Raw genomic sequence first — 23,862 nt, 5'->3', positions numbered from 1 at the left:
TGTTATTTTTTTTAATTGTTAAATTTTTAAATTTTCAGTTTTGTAATGAATTATTTCTATACTACAAGAAATTCTGAATACAGAGATACATGGAAATATGTATGGGAACTCATTCAAAATGAAATAGATACACAAAAATGACATATATTTTTGCAACAATGAAAATGGAAACAATTCAGTCAATAAGCATTTACTAAGCACCTACTATGTACTAGGCACTATATTAAGTGCTAGGGATGCAAAGAAAGGCAAAACAAAGTCCCTATCCTCAAGAAACTCAAAATAATCAAAACTGAATGCTATAAAATTAATTGTAGATACCCAGTTGGTCCCCAAAGAAAGTAGATAAAAATCATTGTCTCTCTCTCTCTAACTCTATGAATCTATGCAGAAGTGTGAGAACGAAACACTGAATGAGGTCAAAATTTTTTGATATGTTGGCTAGCTCTACTGAACTTTTCCCTTCCCCTTTTAAAAGATGGCTCTCTAAACAGCAGGGAGAAACATTCAGATATGTAAAGATCTAAATATAAAGCATAAAAATAAAAATTTACCATAAAAATAGGGAAAGAGCATGCAAACCTGGAAGAATCATCCCTTCTATCCTTTACTGATATATCTCATTTATTATACATATGCTTTGATATAGCAAATATAGAATAAGCTCCTTAAGAAAAATACCTATATATTATTCTACAATAAAAATACTTAAACTTATTGCTGGCCCAAAGCAGGTATTCAAAAATAATTTGACTGTTAGTAAGTGGATCAGAAGATGCTCACCGAATGAAAGTGAACAGCTAAATATCAACAAAGGTTAATGAGGAAGTAGATGTAAAAACATATCTGAATATTACTTAAATTGCATTTTACCTACAATTATATTGTGTGTCTCTGAATTCTGAGGGAAACACACAAAAGCAACTTCTGTTACATATCATCTTTATTAATGACTTAATGGTAATTTCTAACTGTAGCAATTTTCATGCCACTGAACACCAATGCACTCATTGCAGTCATCAAAAACATTTTTTAAAAATATTTTGTCAAATAATTGTCCCAAATCTTTAGTCTGTCCTTTCTCTTGAACTCCAGTTCCAGTTGGTCACCTGCCTGCTGGAGATTTCTCTTTAGAGACCCTATAGATATCTCGACTCATTATGTCCAAATTAGAAATGACTATATAACTCATAACCCATTACTCCTCAAACATCATTATTTCTTTTTCTGGCACCCTTCTCTTCCTAGTTACTAAGGTTTGTAACAACAGAGTCATCCTTGATTCTGACCTCATCTTCCCCACCCCACCCCATGATTATAATTCTCAAGTTAATTCTCAAGTCTTATTGATTCTATCTCACAATATCATGGGATTATAGATAATTCCCTTCATGGTATAGAAGAAACTATGGCCAAGAAAATGTAAATGATATGCTAAATGTTCACCCAGGTGAGTGGTAGAGGGTTGGAAGTCAGATTCTCTAATTCTAAATCCAACATGCAGTCTACTAACATCACCCTGCTCTTCATATCTCTTTTACATTTGTTCAGCACTTCTAAACAAACAGTATCCTTCATCAGTTCTTTCCAAAACTCCTATTATTGTTCAGTTATGTCTGACTCTTCCTGAGCCCATTTGGAATTTTCTTGGCAAAGATACTTGAGTGATTTACCATTTCCTTCTCCACATCATTTTACAAAATGAGGAAACTGAGAATAAGAAATAACTTGTCTGGGTTCACAAAGCAAGTCTCTGAGGCCACATTTGAACTAATGTCTTCCTGACTCCAGGCCCAGGACTCTATCCATGCGCTATCCAGTTGTACCCCCAAATTCCTACACAGACTGTTTGATTTGTCTTAATTCCAGTCTACTCTTTCCAATCCATGCTTGCCAAAGACCTTTTCTAAAGACCCAACTTCTACTCATATCATTTTTCAGCTCAAAAACTGTCTCTGACTTCCTAAACACCTCCAGTATTGCATACTAATTCCCCATTCTGGAAACTCAACCCTTCAGTCTCTAGGAAAGCCATTCCCTATATGTGAGATATAATTCAGCTTAATCTCTGCTAGAACTGAAATTTGTATTGAGTTCATAAAGAGGAGTGGTATGAAATACATTTGGAAAAAGATTTTGACAGCTCAATAATGGAAGAGCCCTAAATGCCATGCTAAAAATTAATATTTCATTCTAGAGCAATGGGGGGCCCCTTAATGTTTTTGAGCAGGAGAATGAAACAGGTAGATATATATTTTAAAAGATTGTTCTGGCAGGTATGTAGAGAATAAAGTAGAGAAAGGAGAGATTGAAAGTAATCCTATGTATTCCTCTTATTTACTGACTACCTTTTATTTTGTCAAAACACATTATTAATTGAAATAAATATGCCTTTGGGTTTTCCAACTACAATTTTCCCATTCAAAGAAAAGGTGCTTCCCTCTAAAGAAGCATCTCATTTACCTGTTAAGATGTTTTATAATTTTTTAAAGAACATATGTGTTGCAAATTATTTAATGAAACTTATAGGCAGTGAATAAAATAGATCAGACAAGGAGATTTTTCAGAATTTTCAAAGTTGGGGGAATAGGGTAAAAGTACTCAGGTAATTTTATTACATTAAAATCAACACATGAGAGCAAATTATCCTTGGCTTCTGTGGAGCTGTTTCATAATTCTTTATCTGAGCAAATAATCATTGAAATAATTAATGAGACCATAAGAGATAGTAAAACTAAGGTGAGAGAATGTTTATCTCAATTTATTTTATGTATGGGGGAAGACTTCAGAAATACAAAATAATCAAAGCATCTAATTTTCAGATGCAATCCTTATTTTTCTGATTATTAATTATATCTTCAAAATCATTGGTGTTTCCCCAATATAATACTAGTCTCTCTAGTTAATATTTTTGGGAAAAAAAGATTTTCCTCCACTGCCATGCAGACTACAATATTCCACATTTGATCTTCTCTACAGCCAATTTTCTTTTTGGATTTGTTCCTCTAACAACAGTCATAAGGTATTTGGTGACCTCAAGGAGTATCTAAAGGAATCAATCACCCATAGTCTTGGCAAGGATTTCAGAGTCAAATGGTAGCTTCCCAGGAGTTAAATTTGCCTAAAGTTATAAAAAAGACAAAAAGTAAGATTTTACAAAGTTCTAAAAAAGTCTTTCTTAGCTTATTGTGAAAGAGAAAGAAAATGAGTAACAAAAATTAGTGTGGACACACACGTGCACACACACACAAACACACACATTCCTTTTAAAATTTAGTAGCTATTGGTAAAATACCATCTGCTTTTTTCTTTCTTTTCTGATTTGAATCTGTGGAAAAACCACCTCAGTATCAGATGTCATTTAGTTCTTATTCAAACAGAAGATTGCAGACACAGTGGCTGCACCAGGGACTTAGCTGACCTAGGCTCACAGTAAAAACAAACCTCTATAAATCACCAGATGTAAGCAATTGAAGAGTAATCATTTTAATTAATTGAACAGCTTCCTTGAAATTTACTGCATTACTTCAACTTTTCCCAGGAAAAACAAGTAGAAATGTCTTATTTCTCCTAACATATATCTAAAAGAGGAACTCCACTTCTTTTTTTCCTAATTTCACTGCTTTAAAAGATAATTTAAAGTGATTCAGGTTTCTTATATTTGTTTACTGACTTTCATTTCTAGAATTTATATAAAACTAAAGTATGTGCATTTGAAAGATTCTATCTTAAAATACCTCTAAAAGTGAACCAAAACCAATCTTAAAAGTACAACTATAAACACTTACTCTGGCCTAGATGTTTGGAAACTGGAAAATATTGTTAATTTTAATGAAAAACTTATACAGAAAACAGAGTAGCCAAAAGTACTTATATTCTCAACCACATATTCAATTTTAACTTGATAACTTGATATTTTGGGTCAATGTTTCCAAATCTATATACAAAATCCTGACTTTCATTACTGGCGCCACTTTGGGAGACATATGATGGCTTATTACTAAGTCCTATTACTCTTCAAAAAACAGTGCTGATCTTTCTCCACTAGGAAAGACGTAATCCATAGTCCTCAGGCAAGATGCCAAGCACTAAACACCACTGGAATTAAGCCCTTGGTTTATATATACATCATCAAATGTGTCCACATAAAGGCTGAAGGTGATTTGAATGACTGTAGACCAGAACAAGAATATGTTTGCATGATGACAATGTTAGGTCACTTTTAACTACTATACAATCACAGGCTCTAAAACACAATGATCTGATTGAAAAACAGAATATATTGACTACTTGCACCTGTCTATTATGTCATAGATTAAATATGCTCAACTACCACAAACTATTGTTTTCTACAACTTTAAGCACTGATACCTCTGGGTAGAAGGTCATTACCTTACTACATCAAAGAGCAGTGTATTAACTTACAGAGATAGAAGAGTGATATTCGCTGCTGCAGGTCCCAGATTAGGTATGGTCTCAAATTCATTGTTATTCAGTTTCCTAGGAATTCCATAAAGAGCAAATCAGTCTAATGATAACATATAATGGTGAAGATTATCTAAACTTTTTTAAATGATCCCCCCAAATTTCAAGTAACATTATTTAAGTACATATATATATATATATATATATATATACACATATATATATGCACACACACATGCATGCATGTGTTTATATACATGTACATATATAAATTAAAATATAGCTTTGTCTATACATATATGCACAAATTGTGTCATATTACTTTATCTAGACACTAATTTTAAAATAACCTAGAACTTAACATTACTTACACTGCTTGAAGTCGTTGAAGGTGACTCAGAGAACTTGCTTTGATTAAAGACAACTTGTTGTGACTTAAGTCCCTGTGAAGTAACAGAAATAAAGTTAGGATAAATAAATCTAGCCATATTTAATAGAGCTTAACTATCTACATTGAGATTATGGGTATGTCCATCAACATTAGATAGAATTTATAAAACTTGCTCACATATTTTCCATGAACTACTTTACAACAAAAATACTAACATATGAGAACTAACTATGAGAACAAAAATACTAACTATGAGTCTACAAGGTTGGCAATTTAAAATGCTTTTAACCCACAAATTTTAAGATGGCTCTTGGCACCTGGTGAACAAGCTTTTGTGAACCGGTTGTTCCTCTCCTTGATATGATGAAGTCATGCCATTCAAAAAGTGGCTAATTAGGCAGGTTGTTGAAACTGCAGCCTCTGAAGAAATCTTATTACCATAAAATTAAGTATTAAACCACTTAGTTGGGCCAAACAAAATAGACGTTGCTTTACAAACATGTTTGTTTGCTTGAGTTCATTTATTTTGTTATTGACAGTCTCAGCATTTATGCAAAAAAAAAAAACTGAAAATTTTCAGTCCTTACTTTCCTAGGACTATTCAATCCAGCCTTATTTATTTGTTTATTTATTTATAACCTCATAGTTAAGCACAGATTGAACAAGAGGAAAACAACCTACTGTATTACTCACTGAATAAAATAAATGATTTGTAAAAATTCTGTTAAAAGAAAATGTGGGTTTTTCAAGTAGGAAAAAAAAAGTTCTTTACTAAAAATTTTAAGATTCTTTATAGCATCTATTTCTATAACAATTAAAAGATAAGGAGGAATTGTTACTTTTGATACAAAATTCAATAGTTTTGTAGGATGTCATTTTAATATTTAAGAACCAAAGAGATTTAAGGACTACATGCTAAAGAGGTATCTTCAACATGTGTGAAGAAACAGAACCACTGAACAGATTATGAAAGCCACAAAATTCAAGCTAGAAATTAGTCTGAGGAGGAGTTCCCCTCCAATTTAGGTTAACCAGCTTGTAAAGGATCAATTCTTTCAATGTTTAAAATACTAATTAACCATGTAGATAACTAACGTTTGTTGTAGAAGATACTACTCATTTATGGTGGGCATATGAGAAACATTCAAAATCCTAAGAAGGATGTCAAATTCCTTATTAGCAAACCTACCAGTACAGAATTAGCAATACTAGATTTCTACATTTCACCTCAAAAATTCCACTAAGGTTTTATTCAAAACATTTTTGCCTAAGGACCTACCAGACAGTAACAGACATGAGTAGATTTGTTCTGCTAGGGTTATAACATGAAAAAAAAATCTGGCAGAGTATTTAAACTATAAAAATCCTGCAATTACAACCACTGCTGTGCATGATCACCATAGTGGAGCCAGACACTTTCACTTACAGCTCAAGCACACATCCATCTGGAGTCGATCAAGAGAACCGTGAGCAGAACAATTCACATTATGTTTCAAGCAAAAATTGTGCTTGTTTTTAGCACCATTGATATTCACTGATTTCCCATGAATTTTCCAAAAAAAAAAAAAACATCAAAGAAAACAGAGCTTTACCTGCAAGGCCAATTAAAGTCAATATATAGCTTCTTAAGGCCATTTAACTGTCTTTCTATAGTCACAACCTTTAAATGTCATGATGCACATAGTAGGTATTGAAAAATGCTTGTCAAAATGAAGACTACAGTTATGATTAGGCTATACATCTGTATTTTTCATTACTTCTGAAATTTTAAATGAGGAGAAGAGAAGGGAACACAACTAGAAGAATCATAATTTATAAGCATGGGTCTGAGAGTATTGAGTGCCTTAAAAAATTCACATTATTTCTTTTTTTGAAGGAAAGGGGAAAAACTAGTCAAAAAATAATTTAATCTTTTCACATTAACTAATGTTGCACAACCAAAAATGATGAGGAATAAAGGTCACTTTAAAATGACAATAAATTACTGAGATCCCCAACAACAGGCTTCTCAAGTACGAAGCATTTCTTTTGGACTGGAGCACATGCAAGTGATAAAGTTATCTCTAATCCAGGTGAAGATGGGAACACTTGTCCAATATTTCCATTCCTGAGGTTCTATTTCTGAGTCTAAGACTACTAAAGACTTAAAGCTAAGAAACTTTTAAGTACCTAAATTTAGCTTTCTTACAGCTTAGATTTAGAAACTCTTATTTCACAGCTTAGGCCACATTCTCTTCACTGTAAACTCATATTATAGCCAAACTATACTCAAACATAGCTTTAAGATAAAGAATTCAGTATTATTTTCTATCGGCAATTTCAATTCTTTCTCAAAAAGGCATAACATTTCTTCTTTGTGTCAACTATTTTTTAAACACATGAGAAGGAAAAAAATGAGGAGTGTGTGTGTGTGTGTGTGTGTGTGTGTGTGTGTGTGTGTTGGGGGAAGTTGAGGAGGGAGAGAAACAGGTGGAAAGAAAGTTTAAATATTTACTAAGATCTTAAAGAGCAAAATATTTAAAATCAAGACCTCTCATAGGAGAGCCTCTTCAAGGAGTCTCTCTCCTCACACTTTACAAGAGAGTGAACAAGATGAAAATATTTAATTTACAACATTTTGTTAGAGCTAGATTTTTCTTCCTTTTAGCATTCAGAAACCTGACTCCCAAGTCAAATTTTAAAATGCAAATCCAGCAACAGCTTCTTAATCAATCCCACAGGGGCCTGTAGAGCTGCTAATTCAGCAGAAATCTGTAAGGCTAAAAAACAAAAAGCCAGGCTGTAGCTGTTTTAAGACAGTGATCCAAAGTGACTCATAAATCAGCCTGCTATGTTCAAGTTTTAGTCTGGAAAATACAGAAAAACAGCTGTGAAAACCATAAAGGCCATTTCCCCCTTGACAATCCTCATAAAAACAGAGTGGATGCAAAAGAGGCCAAACTGAAGATGTAACATTAGGAGAGACTACCTTCTGGATGTTCACTTGAGCCTCAAGTAGATCTCAAAAATTCCTAGGTGATAAAGTAAATAATTCTAAAATTCCAGTGAGAATTTAATAATACTTGAGATTGGCAAAGCTACAATTTCTTCCCCTCCTGGCTATGAAACCTTCATTCTAACAAGATTCAGAGCACTTTGGAAGCATATACTTTAGAAGTAAATTGAAGTCCAACTTTAAAGAAAATTGTAAACAAAGTTGTCCCAAATATTTATCAGTTTTTAATTCTTAAACAACCACTTTCATTCAAATATTAATTTTACTTTCTGTAAGAAAGACTAAGTAAAACACTCTTGTTTACGATCTCAGTTCAACTGGTCCCTCTCTTTTCATAGGATGCTTCTAAGGCAATATTATAACAGGTCAAAACTACAATTGAGCAATTTTTTTTAAAAATGTCATCATTTACAAACAACTGCAAATTCACTAGATAGCAACTTTCTAAACAAAAGATAACTATCAAAGTTATTCTGTAAGTCTTCTAAAGGGGAAAGAAGAAAAAAAAACTCATGAAAAGACAAACTTTCACTAGTTCAATCCCCTAAGGAAAAAAGGTGTTAATTTGTTCACACTAAGTATAAAATGCAGAGAAACAATAAGAATTCTTTGTTTACTTCTCAGACTTAGAAACAAAACATTTATCTCTATACCCTCTCCAAGCTTTTCTAATTATGCAAAATATAAGCAGTAGGTGTCTTCTTTACACCCTGCCAAAGACTTTCAAATGAGAAAATAGAAAAGGTTTTGCAAAGACCAATTCCACATGTTGTCCCACTCCCTTGCTTTATAAAGTGCAGAGAGGGCCCCCCTAAAGCTTTCTCCACAAACAAAAGAAGCATTTACATGAAAGAATTTGGACCACACGGTTGGTGACACCTACAAAGATGGTTAAAAGTCACAGAAGTACAAGAATGACACAGCTGTCCAATGAGTGATCACAGCAGGGTTTCTGACAACAGACCCTGTGCTTATTTATACAAGTGGGACTTATTTTCACATAAGTTTCAGGAATGTGAACTTGAAGAAAGACAATTTACTACAGGCCGGAAATGTAATCAAAGACTGCACTAACCAAATAAATTGCAATTTGTTTTTAGTGCACCACCAAATTATCTGCAAAACAAAATCCTAATTAGGTCAGTGCACTTTTAAGACAATGCTTAAATTGTTATTGAACTCCCTTTGGTTTAACAACTTACAACCAAGGGACACAGATGTTTTTTAAGAGTTTCTACAGATTTACCCTCCCCCTTCCCTCCCAGATTCCCCCCCCCCAAAAAAAAAATGGATTACAGCTACAAATTTAAATTGGATTAAAAGAATTTCTTTTATGTTAATTAGATTCAGTGAGTGAGAAAAACACTTTCAGCCTACTTGTCAAAAAAAGAAGTTTATTTTGTTTTTCTAAAGTCTGGGTTTTTCATTGGTGCCCACCTTTTACCATTTCAATGTTCAGTTCCACATGTCGTCAATAGAGCCATTCACTTTTCATGAATGAGGCAACATGACCTCCAGATGAGGCAAATGAACAGAATTAGCCACAACTAATTGGACGTCTTCCTGTTTTTAAAGAACTTAAATCTTATTCTTGAACAATAAAATGAAGGCACCTTGAGGGCAGGTGCTGACTTCATTTTTGTTTTTGATTGCCATAACCTAGGAAAGCACCTTGCACCTAAATTGAAATCAATAAAACTGCTAGTCTAGTCCTCTTGATGGCAAAGATGAAAAATATATATATATACATATATATACATATGTATACACACACAAATTATACCAATGCACCCCAAATCTCTATGGACTAAGCTTTTGTTAAACACAACGCATTATTTTAAAAATAATTTATTGTGTTAAACAACCAAATTAAAATTTCCACTTCTAGAAAACTATGAAACATGATGGACAAAAGTGTAATACTTTATTTTACTGTAATTTCTCAAAATTAAAAGTAACTATTTTTAGTTATTTAAACTAAAACTAATTTTGGGATCACCACACAGAGCTCTGGTGGGCCTAATTTCAATCCTTAAGACTGCACTTTTTTTCTCGTTAGCCTGGAAAACTACTTTAAAATATAGTAACCTATTAAAAAAAAAAAAAAGTAGGCCTTAAAGTCTCCAAAACCAAGAGAGAAGAATTGGGAAGGATCTCCAAATAACTAAACATTTTCTTTCTTTTTCTGCAACTCATGTGGACCAGTATTAGGTTTGCTGCCTTCAAATGTCAAATCCCTAAATTGTAGGCCAATTCATATAACTCTTGATCCCCCTTTCTTTTTTAACCCACCATGTCCTTCAAACACTTCTTGCTAAAAGCAGTTCACCTATTTAAGCAACAGGCCCTCCTTAATTTCATTTGATTTTCTACCATCATGAAAAAAAACTAACCAGGAATTAAGAACCATAAGAGTAGAGAAGTCTAAAGGCTTCCTTATGTAAAATTCCGAACTAATAGCACGGTAAACAGGGGCAAAGAACAAACAGATCCTTTGTTGCACGAAAACTATTAGAAAGGATCACGTAGTAACTGCGCAAATTGCCAATTGCAACGTGGAGCCCACTTGGTAACTGGGCAAATGGAGAGGCCAAGAAGGGCGCGATATTAGTCAGAAAATCAACTTTAACCGCAGGATCCCAACCCCGGATCAAACAGTAACTCTGGGGAGGCGGCAGGTTGCCTCTGGACCCCGTCCTCTTGGCTAAGTTTCTACTTGGAGAATCAGTATTGGGAGCCCAAGAGAAGGGGTTCCTTACCCAACCGCAGCACCACCAGCCAGAAGGTACCAATAAAAGCATCCAGCAGACTGCCAGTGACGACGGATGGAAAGTGAGCCCAGACCTAGGCGCCTTCCCGGGCACTGGTCCCAGCACGGACCTGGGCTGGAGCCGCATTCCAGGGAATGCGATCAGGGACGAGTCCCGGAAGAATAAGTACTTACAGCTGCACTACCCATGGCGGCAGAGGCTCCGGGAGCCCAGTCAGTCTCTTGCGGCTGCAGTCCAGCAGGTCCCGGAGGCATCGGCAGGGAGCAGGGCATGGCGGGGAAGTGTAGACACCCGGGGGTGGGTGCCCGCCGTCCCTCTGGCTGCTGCTGCTCTGCCCCACGGCCGAACCCATAAAGCCCAACAGAGTGGGGAGCAGCAGTCCCATCTCCAAGGCGGCGGCAGCGCGGAGCCTCGAGTGGCCCATCGCGGGGGCTCACTGTGCCGCTTGGCCCAGAGCTTCAACAGCCCCCGCCCCACAATCACACTAACACACAAGCACAAGCACACGCACACACGCACGCCACGGACTCAGCAACAACTCCTGCGCCCTCGACAATCCACACGCACGCCCCCCACTCACTCACACTTTCTTCTTTTATTCCAAACAACGAACTCCGTTCATGCCTCCGGACTGCTGGCAAGAAAAAGCAGACAGAGCCTCCGAGGGCTACAAAGTTGCACTCCGAGCTTTCTACGCGCTCCAAAACTCGCTCCCTCCCCCAGAAAACTTTTTCCCCCTCCCTACCCTACAGCAACGTGAGAAACCTGAGCAGCTAAGATGGGGAGCCAAAGGAACCAAGGCACCTCTTCCTATTGGCCAAAGAGAGCCCCCACGTGACAAAAACAAGGCTAAAAGGGAGGGGACAAGGGATAAAGTGGAGCTGAGATTGTAGGAAATTCCAAGCGATGCTTGCTGGCATCCTGGGCGAGACGTCTCTAGTTTGACCGGGGAATTGCTTCTATTCCTTATTTTGTGGAATGTCGAATTGCCCTAAAGAACAAGGAGATGGGGCACTCACTAGAACCGACCAAAGGAAGTTAGTTCAAAAATAAATGTTCTAAACTTTGCCTGGACTGTTTGACACAGTTATCTTCCTACATCAGTGCTGCCTTTTTAATCAGAAAATCCTCCATTTCCAGCTCAAAGAAAACTCGAAGCTAGTTTCCACAAAGTAACTTTATTCTATTATATTTAACAGTAAAGTAAGTTGCAACCGTACACTGATTAGCAGTTCAGAAGGAATGGTCCACTGCACTATCTCTCACCCTTCTAAGAGTTCTATCTTCTCTGACCCCATGTTCTGGCTTGGACTAGATTCAGTCCTAGGAGAACCTGGCCTCTAATGAGAGGGTCAGGTTCCTTTCCCATACTCTGGTTTTTACTTTACTTGCCCCACCCTGGTGTCCTGGAGAAAATACTTTTAAGTTTAGCTTTTGGCTCCTATGGAGGACCTCTTTATAGAGGAGACAGAAAATAAGAGTATGAATGGCCCTTCTGCCTCTAAGCTTGACCTAGACCATTGCAGAAAGTCCTGACTCCACTAGGTAGTCCTGACCCACTGGGAACTTTGTATCTAGAACTGAGGTACTTATGGGATGACTACCTTTAGGGTAGGGGTCTTAATTTTTGTGTGTATGCCATGGACCCCTTATTATATATAATTATTTATTATCATATACATTTACTTGGCAGTCTAGTGTAGGCTATGAATAGCTCAGAATTTTTTTTTTAAAGCTTAAGACAAAATTCATAGGAAAAGAAATTAATTGTATTGACGTTATCAAAATGTGTGTGTGTGTGTGTGTGTGTGTGTGTGTGTGTGTATTAAAGTTCACAGGACCCAGGTTATAAGAATCCTTGCCTTGAAGAAAAGGCTGAGGTTTCACCAAGGCTCAATTTATTCTAATTGTAGCCTCATGAAGGAACTTCAACCCATATAAGAGAATCATGATGGCCTAAGGAGAGAAACCTCTGTCTCTGTCTCTGTCTCTGTCTCTGTCTCTCTGTCTCTCTGTCTCTCTGTCTCTGTCTCTCTCTCTCTCTCTCTCTCTCTCTCTCTGTATGTGTGTGTGTGTATATCCATCTATGTGGATATATGTGTGTGTGTATAAGACCAACCAACCCCTCAAAGGATTCATAAGGACCATCTCAGTTTCCATTGGGAATTATAGGAACAAATAACCAAGGGAAAGGATAAAGGATATCTTTATGCAAATAAAGGTGAATGAAAGATTTTTGTATGGATTGCCATTTCAGTAATTAGTACTAATCAGGATAAGTATATATTGGGTATGAACTGTATAAACTCTTGAGAATGACTAAGTGTATGAGGACATTTGTTTATTTTGCTTTAGGTTTTTTTTTTTATTTTGTTTTTTTGGGGTGTGTTTTTTTGTTTGTTTTTTTGGCAAGGCAGTCAGAATTAAGTGACTTGCTCAAAATCATAGCAGGTGTTAAATGTATGAAGGCAGATTTGAACTCAGTTATTCCTGACTCTAGGATCAGTGTTTTATCCACTGTACCACCTAGTTGCTCTTGTATGGGCATCTAACAGCAATTTCTGCACTGGTCATTGTAGGTAAGACCAATTTACAAACCCTTAGAATTGCCCATGCTATACCATTAAACTACTGAGTCCAAGATAGGGTGAATGTGGAAGACATTTCCTCCTTAATTATGAAGATGAAGATGACTAAAGTACTTTGTGCAATTAATTCCCTTAAAAAGAGAGTAAAGAAGACTAATGGCACTTGACAGCCCACACTGGATTACAGGAAGTTGAATATATTTGTTATGTTGATTGTTGTATCCTTTCCTGACCTCATCAATGCTGTTGACCAGGTAACCAAGGCCTTAGTGAGGGCAGTGGGCTATCAATCTTATTAAAAACCTTTCTCTTTTCCTGTGGCTGAGGCTAGTTAGGCACTATTTATTTTCACCTGCAAAAGGAGTTGAGGATGTCCTAATCATCCTGAAAATTTCCTCATAACTGCCACAGATTGTGTCCCTTCACTTCCTAAGAACATTTGACAGCCTCTCCCACTGCACTAATGAAAAAATATTGACTAACCAGTAGAGATTATTATGGTGGAAAAGGCTCTAGATTAGATAGTGATTCATGTGAAGGATAAAGGAAGTGAGATAAATCCTAAGAAAACTTAGAATTCAGTCCATTGAGATAAGTTTGGGAGAATATAGTGAATGGGGAAAATATAAAAGACATAAATATTGTACATAATAAGCTATTGACATTATTCTACTAAAATCCAAGGAGAAGATAGAAAGCTTATGGATTCAATATAGAAAATATATATTCCCCACATAACTGTCCGGATGGCATCCATTAACTTAGTCACATTCACATGTCTGCTCTTTCCAGTACATTCCCACACAAACTAGGACAGTTTTTCTTTAAAATCACCAAATGATACCTTTACAAGAAATTGCATTTCTTTAAAAGTAGGCTGTAATGAAATGGATAGAGCCGGGGGAGGAGAGCAATGTATTTATTAAGCAGTTGCTATATGCTAAGCACTATGCTAATGCCTGGAGATACATATAAAAATTGAAACAGTCACAGCCTAATTGGGGAGAAAACTTAATTAAAAGAATTTGTGCTTATGTTCAGTTCATGGCTAAAATAGAATTTAAGGCCCCTAAGAAATTTGTAGAGTAATGGTAGGGAAAATGGTCCTTTTTCAAGAGAATTGTGCATTCAAATATTCTTCATGAAGAGGTTAAAATTGACTAAGATATGAGACCTTGAATCCCTGGCTTGTTACCTTGCTTTTTCTCCTAGTCAGTGGCCCTTGGCTATAGTAATGTAGCTCTTAGGAAATGTCATTTCCCCAAATAGGAGAAAAATATATGCAATTGGACCTGTAATAATAAGATCGTCATCTCTCCTGATTGCCTGTGTAGTGGCCCTGGATCTGATTTACTGGCCTGAGCCTAAATAGAACAAGATTAAGCAATTAAGGGCACTCTATTTTGGTATCAGGACCAAAAGAGGAACTTTTCTAGATGATTCTCACAGAATATAGTTGTTTGTGGAACATATCAGCAACATCCTACATATTCTATTAAACAATCTTTTTGCTATAATCCCATGTTAAATTGAACATGGGATAATATAATCACTTTAAGTTAAAATTAAGCAAATTTTTTTATTTTAAAAAATGTGTCCCTTGTGGAATTTCTATCTTTGAAAGATTAATATGTTATAATATTACATGCCATCTCCTTTTTGATTCCTTTTTTACTCAATGGAAGAGGGCGTCAGGAAAAAAAAAAAGAAGGAAAATCCTCTAACAGGGCAAAAATCTTGTGCCACATTGTAAAGAGAAGAAGTCTTTGATAGGTAGAGAACACCCACATAGACAATAGTATAAGGCAAATTCTTGGTCAACTGAAACCCTGGGATAGATTGTGGGTAAGAGGGTTGTGATTTCTAATCTACCTTAATCCAGGTGACCCCAAAACTAAATAGGGATTGGTTATTGTACCTGAAGTAGTATTATTTGGGCAATGGCCCTAATAATCTTGCTGCTGTTCCCATTATTGTTACCATCTTTTTTCATGATATCTGCTATAGTTGATTCCTGATATCAGTTCTGTGAAATATATTGTTTTATTTAAGAGGCCATTAGATTGTTGATATTTTCTTTTCCCCCTTTCATTTGCCCTAAATTCCTCCTCCAACTCTATGTTAGACAATCACATCCCTGAGGTCAGAGTTACTTTGTAATGACCATAAGGTCTTGAAGTGGTGGAAGCTCACTTAGCAGCTTTTTAGGGCCTTGCCACCAAAGGGTTGAATATAGTAGGAACATCTTTTATTTTTTATAGGCTTGTTTTGTATAGGCTTTCCCTAAAAGCATGGAAACAATTTTTAGGCCTTTGCTGCTCCAGGGAAACTGGCTTTTGGCCTACAAATTCCTGGTTGCCTGAGTTGTCCAGCATATGAAGTCAGCACTCCACAGGCTTGATAGAATCCCTAGTACTTCATGAATCAAACATCTTTCTAAATAGACACTGTCACTATAATAAATACAGGCACAATGAAGTACTGAGTCACTTGAATTACTGCTATATCTTTATTGAATTTGCTTTACCTTGTTAAATAAACATTTCATTGTGATATATCATTCTTTCACATGTTTCATTAAATTTCAGTCCTGAGCATGAACCACTAGACTGGACTGAATTAGACCTGATCCAGAAGAGAAGGCCAGGAACTTTGAATGATGGTGCTAATTCTCAGATAAATAATACTAAAGTTTTTGGTTTTGTTTTAAACTTTTCCTGCCTCTTGATGTTTTCTCTTATAATTCACAGAATAAAATTTTGGAATTTTCTGCTAATGGAACAAGGAACTAAAAAAAGATGAAAAAAGTGAGTAAGTGATATATAAAGATTCCATTTGCTCTTTCTCAGTAGCCCCTAGAGTGTTTCTTTTTATACAACTCAAAATTCGAATTTTAGAGCTTAGAAGAAATTTAGAGTGAGAAAACAATCATTTCTATTCTTATGTTTTAGATGAAATTTTAAAGAAAATTTCTTTTAAAATACATAAACATTTTCACAAATTAAAGCAACTCTGAGATACCACCTCACATCTATTACTGGCTAAAATGACAGAAAAGGAAAATGACAAATGCTGAAGGGATGTTTTGTTGGAAGAGTTGTAAACTAGTCCAAGCATTCTGGAGAGCAATTTGGAATTGTGCATACATACCTTTTGACTCAATAATCTAGTACTGATATCAAAGAAAAGGGGAAAAGACCTGTTCATAGAAAACTAGTTTATAACAGTTCATTTTGTGATGTAAAAGAATTGGAAATCAAGGAGATGCCTGTTAATTGGTGAATGGTTGAGAAAATTTTGGTATATGATTGTGATGGAATACCATTGTGCTATAAGAAATGATGAGCAGAATGGTTTTGGGAAAACTTAAGAAGATTTACATGAATCTATGCAAAGTGAAATGAGCAGAGCCAAGAGAACATTGTATATAGTAGTAGTAATATTATAAGGATAATCAACTATAACATAGGTACTCTGAGCAAGACAATGATCCAAGACAATTCCAAAGGACCCCTAATAAAAAGTCCTATCTGCTTTAGAGAGAGAACTAATCAACTCTGAATACAATTGAAAAATACTTCTTTCCTAATTTTATTACTTTTTTATTTATGTTTTCTTTTGCAATATGGCTTATATGGAACTATTTCTGGTATGACTTCACATATCTAATCACTATCAAATTGATTGCTTTCTCAGGGAAAGGGAGAATAGTGGAGAAAAGGAAGATAATTTGAAACTCCAAATTTTAAAAGATGGTTGTTAATTTTTTTTTGATTATCATTGGGAAATATTTAACAAAATGAAAATGTTTAGAGAAAAAATTAAAATAGATATAAGTCTTTCTGGTTGAAGAAAGATCCAAAGAGGCCTGGAGTGGGATAGGGGATAATGTTCAAAGTTGGTGAAAAGTGAAGAATATTCAGAGAGTTGTAGTGCATGCTGACATTGTAACAGTTGGGGAAAGAGGGCCCCCTGGAGCATGATGGTTCATTCTTGAAGTAGTAGAGAAGAGTTTGAGTCCTTTGAAAAGGATTTAATGAAAGCCTTTTATTTAAACTATGTCATTTACATTTGGCCATTTAGTCACTATAGTCCCTAATTACATGTCAGTTATAGTTTTTTTTTTTTTTTTTTTTTTTTTTTTTTACCAAATTTAAACAGTTCTATTGTTATGGGTTAAGATGGCATATTTTCAATACCCCAATGTATCTCAAAAGGAAACTGGGCATATGTTCAGTGCCCTGGGTGTTAACCTATATTTTGAAGTACTAGATTTGTAGAGAAAAGGACTTAGGGACTAGTAATTACATACTGTCTTTGGAAATTTTCTTCTGTAATGCTTGGACACTATGGGAACTAGCTTGACCTGCTTTATTCATATTATCTAACCACAGAATCAGAGAATCAGAGAATTTGAGAGTTGGAAGATAAATTCAGTTGTCTATCTTTTCCAACTCATACAAAAATGGAATCAATCCCCAGTATAACAGTCCCATAAAACTGGATATTCAACCTCTTGAAAACCTCCCAGGAGGGGAAACCAATCACTTCTTGAGGGAATCCATTTCCTTTTTGGACAGTATTAATTATTAGGAAGTTTTTTCTGGCATTAAGCCTAAGTTTGCATCTTTGTAATTTCTAAATACTCTACTCTTGGGCCAAACAGAATAAATTGAATTCTTCTCCCTGTGGAAGTTATTCAAAGCTTTGAAAATAATTCTCATGTCCCTCCTGAATTTTCTTTTGGAGAAACAATGTTCCTCCCAATGATCCTCACATATCAGAGATTTAAGGCTCTTTATGGGGATATCTTCTTCTCTCCTTTGAATAACATTTTCTTTAAACTATGATCCTCAAAGCTGAACAAAATATTCCAGATTTAGTCTGATGAGAGCACAGTACAGTGGCTATGTTTCTGGAAGCTATGCACTTCTTAAGATATCCCATTAGATATTTTGGCTACCACATCTCACTGCTAACTCATGGAGATTGTTAAGATATCTATAAGACATCTTTGTTTGTTTGATATGTTTTAATTATGTTTGATATGACCAAGACACATTTGGAGATATGTTATTGTAGTGTAGCAGAAAGACCTGGGCTAGATATATAGATTCATGAACTCATTTGTGTAGAAATGATAGTTAAATTTGAGGAAGCTAATTGTGCTTGTGTTTATTTTTAGTCCTGAGATATTTCTTTTTATGTGAGTTTCATGTGTGCATAATTAGAAGTTGGGCAATATACCTCTAACAGTTTGGAGAAAATATATAGATAGTTGTTGGATGGGGAAGAGATTTTTTTTATTTTTTTATTTCTTCCCAAAAAGTCATAGTTGGTTAGTTGGTTGTTTTCCTTCATATTCAAAGAGGACCAAAATGGCATCATGATGGGGGATTAATGTACAGTGTGACTTGTGGCTAATTGGAACATTCAGAATTCTACCACAGAGCAATAGTTCTTACGTATATTTCAATTGGAAATGGCTCTAAATCTGCATGTCTCACATTTTTTTTGAGCTACTGTAATTCGGCTTTACTCATAGAACACAGCACCTTCTTTGATGCGGGCACAACATGCAGCCAGTCTCTCTCAGTCTCACTATCAATCTCAAAGTTCTCTAGAGAGTTCTTTAGAGACATTTTGAAAGTATCCTTGTATCCCTTCTTCTGATCCATGTGTGAACATTTGCCTTGTATAAGTTCTCCATAAAATAGTCTTTTAAGCAAACATTTGTTTAGCCTTTGAACAATGTGGCCAGCTCATTGAAGTTACAATCTCTATAATGAAGTTTGAATGCTTGGCATTATAGCTCAAGAAAGGACCTCAGTGTTTGATCTTATTTTTCCAGGTGATCTTCAGAGTCTTCCTAAGACAATTCAAATGGAAGCTATTCAGTTTCCTGACATGATGCTGGTATACTATCCAAATATCACAGGTATACAACTATGAGGTCAGCACAATGATTCTGTAGAATTTCAGTTTTATAGGTAGCCTAATATCTCTTTTTCCCCCCACTGTTCTTTGGAATCTCCCAACACAGAGCTAGCTCAGGCAGTTAGGGTATCTACCTCCTCATCTAGGTCATGGCTTCTTACACTTTTTCCACTTGTGATACCTTTTCACCCAAGAAATTTTTATGTGACTCTGGGCACATAAGTATATAAAATAGTTCGTTTACTAATAATACATAATTTCACCTCCTTCACATTCAGTTATGTGACCCCATATGACTCACAGATTAAGAAGCTTTGATCTATGTGGCTATCCCTGGAAAGTACACTGCTAATGTAAGTGAATTTTTTTCGATTTGCATAGATGGATGGCATAGTGCTTTTATTGATATTAGCCTCTGTTTTAGTTTTTGATTAATTATCAAGCCAAAATTAGCACAAGCAGCAGAGAATAGAACCAAACTCTATTGCATTTCAACTTCAGAGCCTATGTTGAATGCACAATCATTTGTGAAAAGTCACACACCAGCTCACCCTACACTTTAGTCTTTGTTGTTACCCTTTTCAACTTAAATAATTTACCATCACTGCAATAGCTAATCTTGATGCCATTTTTGTCCTCATTGATGTTGTCTGACAACATCATGCTTTGCTTCACTTTGTTGTTAACTGGGAAAGTGTGGGAACATCATTCATTATCCAGAACCTGTGTGAGCATACTATCATGAAATTAACACATAATACTGATGAACTTCCCTGATGAACCAAACTTCATCATGATCTTCCACAAGTTCCTCATGACTGATGGTATCAAAGGTCTTGCTCCTAGTATTTCTCCTGCAGTTGCTGGGCAGGAAGTACAACATTGACTATTCCTAGGCCTTTTTTGAAGTCATTTTGGCTTTTGGGTAGATAATCATCCTCCAAGTGAAAGATCAGCTAATAAGAAGGATTTTGGCAAAAATCTTGCCAGCAATACTAAGAGAAAGTCACCCTTCTGTCCTCTCCCTCATTAATTGTGCTCTACTAGATTATTATTAAAAGCAAGTACAGTTGTAGGGGCTTAGGATATGGTAATTTTAGGATTATCATGTTAGAAATATAGTAATATGTGGGTCCACATATCATCTTTGAATCCATGGTTGCTTGCCCAACCCAGAGACCCAATTTTTAAGAATGGGGAATAGTCCAAGAAAATGGTACATAAGAAAACAAAAAGGAGGAATGAGGATGGAAATTTTGGAAAGTACAAATCCCATAGTCATCAAAAGAAAAAAGATAAGATAGGTAAGGAAATTTAGGCCAGTCACTCAAATTTGGTAGATAAATCAGAGAAAAACTTAAAATCCTAGGAATTAGAGATTCAATAGAAATTAGCAATCACCTAATTCAACTTTTTTATTATACAGATGAGGAAACCTCAGCCTAAAGAGATTAAGTGACTTGCTCAAATTAAGGTCAAACATAATTGATAGCAGAACTGGGACTTAACCAAGGCTTCTCTGAACTTGGCAGGCCTCCTGAACTGTAGTTTTTTTTTTTTTTTTGAAAAATAATAATAATAAACATAGTGTGATACAACTTCTCATTCTTAGTATTCCATAATGTCTTGATGGAACCTCAGAGGTCAATGAATCCAATCCATGCATTTTATAGGAAAAAAGGAGAACTGGAAGGGGAAAAAAGGAGAAAAATAGAGAACATTATTTGCTTGAGTTTGCACAGGTAATTCACAGCTTTGAAATTTTGGACCCTATTATTTCTTCAAGAATAATAGCACAAACATTTCTAAATGGGTATGATCCCAGTGTTGGATGGGTTGTTTTTCTGTTGGACAGGGAAAAACCACTTCTCTTTTGATCAACACCTATCAGTTAGGCCAGTTAATAATGTCTCTTCACTGCTTAAGAAGTGCTGCATTCTTCCAGAAAGAATAGAGATACATACTTGGGAATTTGAAAAGTTTTTAAACTTTGGCTCCTTATCTAGACAATGAAGGATTTCTAATCTTCAAAGCAATAGTTGGCATTATAGAGAAGAGAAGGGCAATAAAGACTTTATGTCTCCAGTCACCTCTGAATTCTTCGACCCATATTCTGATCTAAATAAGAGTCACTTCATTGAGAAATCTCACTTCAGCCTTAAGATAATTAACAAAATCCTCATTCCTGTTGGCTAAACCATAATTAAGCTCGTGTATGTTTGTCCAATAGTCACAAAAGAGTACCAGAGGTCATGTTTTTTCCAAAGGACTTGTCTTAGTTATGTGGATATTAGATGCTGTCAAACATAGTGCTAAAATCATCTTTATCATGAATAAATACCTTGTCTCTAAAAGCAGATTTCTTAGTATTTTCACATACCATACACAAACACTCAAACACACAAATACACATATACGTAAAAATGTATATATTGTGTGTATTTATATATATGTACATATATATATCACCTTTGTTGTTTTTGTTTTTGCCTCTTTGGATTAGCAAATTAACAAAATAAAAGGGGTAATCTCCATACACACATATACATGCATATAGACACATTTCTTTACTGAATATATTTTAATATATAGATTGAAATTAAGCAATATATGCTCAGTCAAATGCAAGTTTTTTGAAGGGTAGGAACACTTTTGCTTTTGTTGTTGTTGTTAGCTTCTAGGACAATGTCTAATATTCAAGAAGTGATGTTGTCAATTCAAAAAGCATTTATTAAACTCCTACTGTGTGCCAAGACTGTAATAAGTGCTGGGAATACAAAAAAAAGGGGCAAAATCAGTCCCTGTCTCAAAGAACTTACATTCAAATATGGAAGATAATATAAAAATAACTATCTCCAAACAAGATAGCTAAGAAACCAGAAACAATAAATAGAAAGAAGACACTAGCATTAAGGGAGACTGAGAAAGGCTTTTTGAAGAAGGAGAGATTTTAGTTGAGATTTGAAAAAAAAAACCAAGGAAGATAGAATTTGGGATATGGAGAAAGCATTCCAATCACGGGGGTTAGTGAAAAGAGAGTCAAGAGACAGACTATGTTTTTACATCAATTGTAAAGAACCTAGTGTCACTACATTATATTATGTAGATTATATGAAGAGGAGTATGGTATAAAAAGACTGGAAAAGAAAGAGAGGATAGGTTATGAAGAGCTTTGAATGCCAGAGAACATATTTGATCTTGAAAGTAATAGGAAACCATGGGAATTTATCAAATAGGAGGATAGTATAGTCAGATCTGTAATTTAGCATCATTTTGGCAACTGAATGAAATATGGACTAGAAAGAAGAGATATCCGAGGCAGAGAGAACAACTGGAAAAAATAATCCAGATGTCAAATGGAGAGAGCCCACAGAAAGTTGGTGACTATGTGAATAGAGAAAAAGGGACACAAATGAGAGATTTATAGCACTTGCCACAGATTGTATATGTATGGTGAGTATGGATAAAGAGTTGAAGATAATACCTAGGTTTCAAACAAAGGTGACATGGAGAATTATGGTCAATGACCATAGGCACTTGTTTAAATGTTTATTCAATTGGATTGAAATAATATTTTGAAAATTCCCACAATCCACACAGAATCATTTTGAGCATTCCAATGGCTAACTAGAAGTTTAATTTTATTTTGCAACAGAAGTAACTCAGATCTCTAAGACATTTCTCATTTATATCTTTGTCTACATGAGTGACATATCATATTCATTTTCAAAACAGAATGTTAAAATCCATTTTACTCTATAATACAGCCCCTATTTCCTTCCCAGTCTGGTCTGCCTTTCTTCTTCTGGCATGAATGATTCTTTGTTATCTTGAGTGTTGGCAAGGGCAATGACTCACAGATAAAATATAAGAGAAGTGTTAAGCTGTCAGTTTAGACATCTAAGGAAAGGAATAAGTAAAACATTTAGTACTTTCTTTTGTCATTAGAACATTGCTACAAAATCTACCATTTGTGTAAAGTGTGAATTGTAGAAAAGGTAACTGTGATAAGGCAAGAGGAAGAAAAGCACAAAAAAGTCCAGATAAGGTTGCCAAAAGCAAAGCTGCTGGACCATGTAACCTTAACCATAGCATTAACTGGTTCATTAAAGCGTTTTAAAATAGCCCTCTGAACTGAAGTATAAAGTGTGTGTGTGTGTGTGTGTGTGTGTGTGTGTGTGTGTGTATGTGTGTGTGTGAGTGTTTGTGTGTTTGCACAGGTTGGTGGCAGAGGTAGAAAGAGAGGTAGAAAATTAGAAAATTTAAGCAACATAAAGGAAGCAAAGATAGATTAAGATAACCACCCTTCTGTTTTCATGAAGCTGTACAACTGTGATATTACTCGAATGTAAAACAAACACAGTTATCTGAATGTTCACTTAAACACAAATTAAGCATATGGTGAGCTTGGCATAGTGAATAGACTGCTAAATTTAAAGCAGGAAGATCTGAGTTTCAATCCTGGTACTGGTTCTTAAGTAGCTCTGTAACCATGAACAAATTATACAACATCTCTGAGACAATTTCTTCATGTTTAAAATGCAGATAATAAAAGCTATAATCTATGATTCACAGTTATTGTAGCATCCAAATTAGACTTTCTCTCTCTCCCTCTCCTTTTCCCACTTCTGCCTCTCCTTTCCCTGCCCCTCCCCTATTCCCTTTCCTCCATTCCTTTCCCCTCCTTTTTCTTCCCTTCCTTTTCCTTTTCCTTTCTTCCTTTCCCCTTCCCCCTTTCTCTTTCTCTCACCTTTC

At 35.4% G+C, this 23,862-nt stretch overlaps 1 protein-coding gene across 1 annotated transcript in view; it reads right to left on the bottom strand.

The window, feature by feature from the left end:
- The window catches only part of LRIG3 (leucine rich repeats and immunoglobulin like domains 3), a 57,213-nt gene extending 45,896 nt beyond the window's left edge, over positions 1 to 11,317 (bottom strand). Inside the window, exons 1-3 of the mRNA XM_052000786.1 lie at positions 10,756 to 11,317; positions 4,797 to 4,868; positions 4,426 to 4,500 (exon numbers count right to left, since the gene is read on the bottom strand). Of these exons, the coding sequence (XP_051856746.1) occupies positions 4,426 to 4,500; positions 4,797 to 4,868; positions 10,756 to 11,006 (398 nt within the window). The 5' untranslated portion in view covers positions 11,007 to 11,317. The remainder of the gene's footprint in view (positions 1 to 4,425; positions 4,501 to 4,796; positions 4,869 to 10,755) is intronic.
- Positions 11,318 to 23,862: the final 12,545 nt, after the last annotated feature.

The sequence above is a fragment of the Antechinus flavipes genome, chromosome 5 (genome assembly GCF_016432865.1).
Source record: "Antechinus flavipes isolate AdamAnt ecotype Samford, QLD, Australia chromosome 5, AdamAnt_v2, whole genome shotgun sequence".
Classification (NCBI taxonomy): domain Eukaryota; kingdom Metazoa; phylum Chordata; class Mammalia; order Dasyuromorphia; family Dasyuridae; genus Antechinus; species Antechinus flavipes.
Note: the sequence above shows the minus strand (reverse complement) of the source record. Positions and strands in the feature narration are given on the sequence as shown.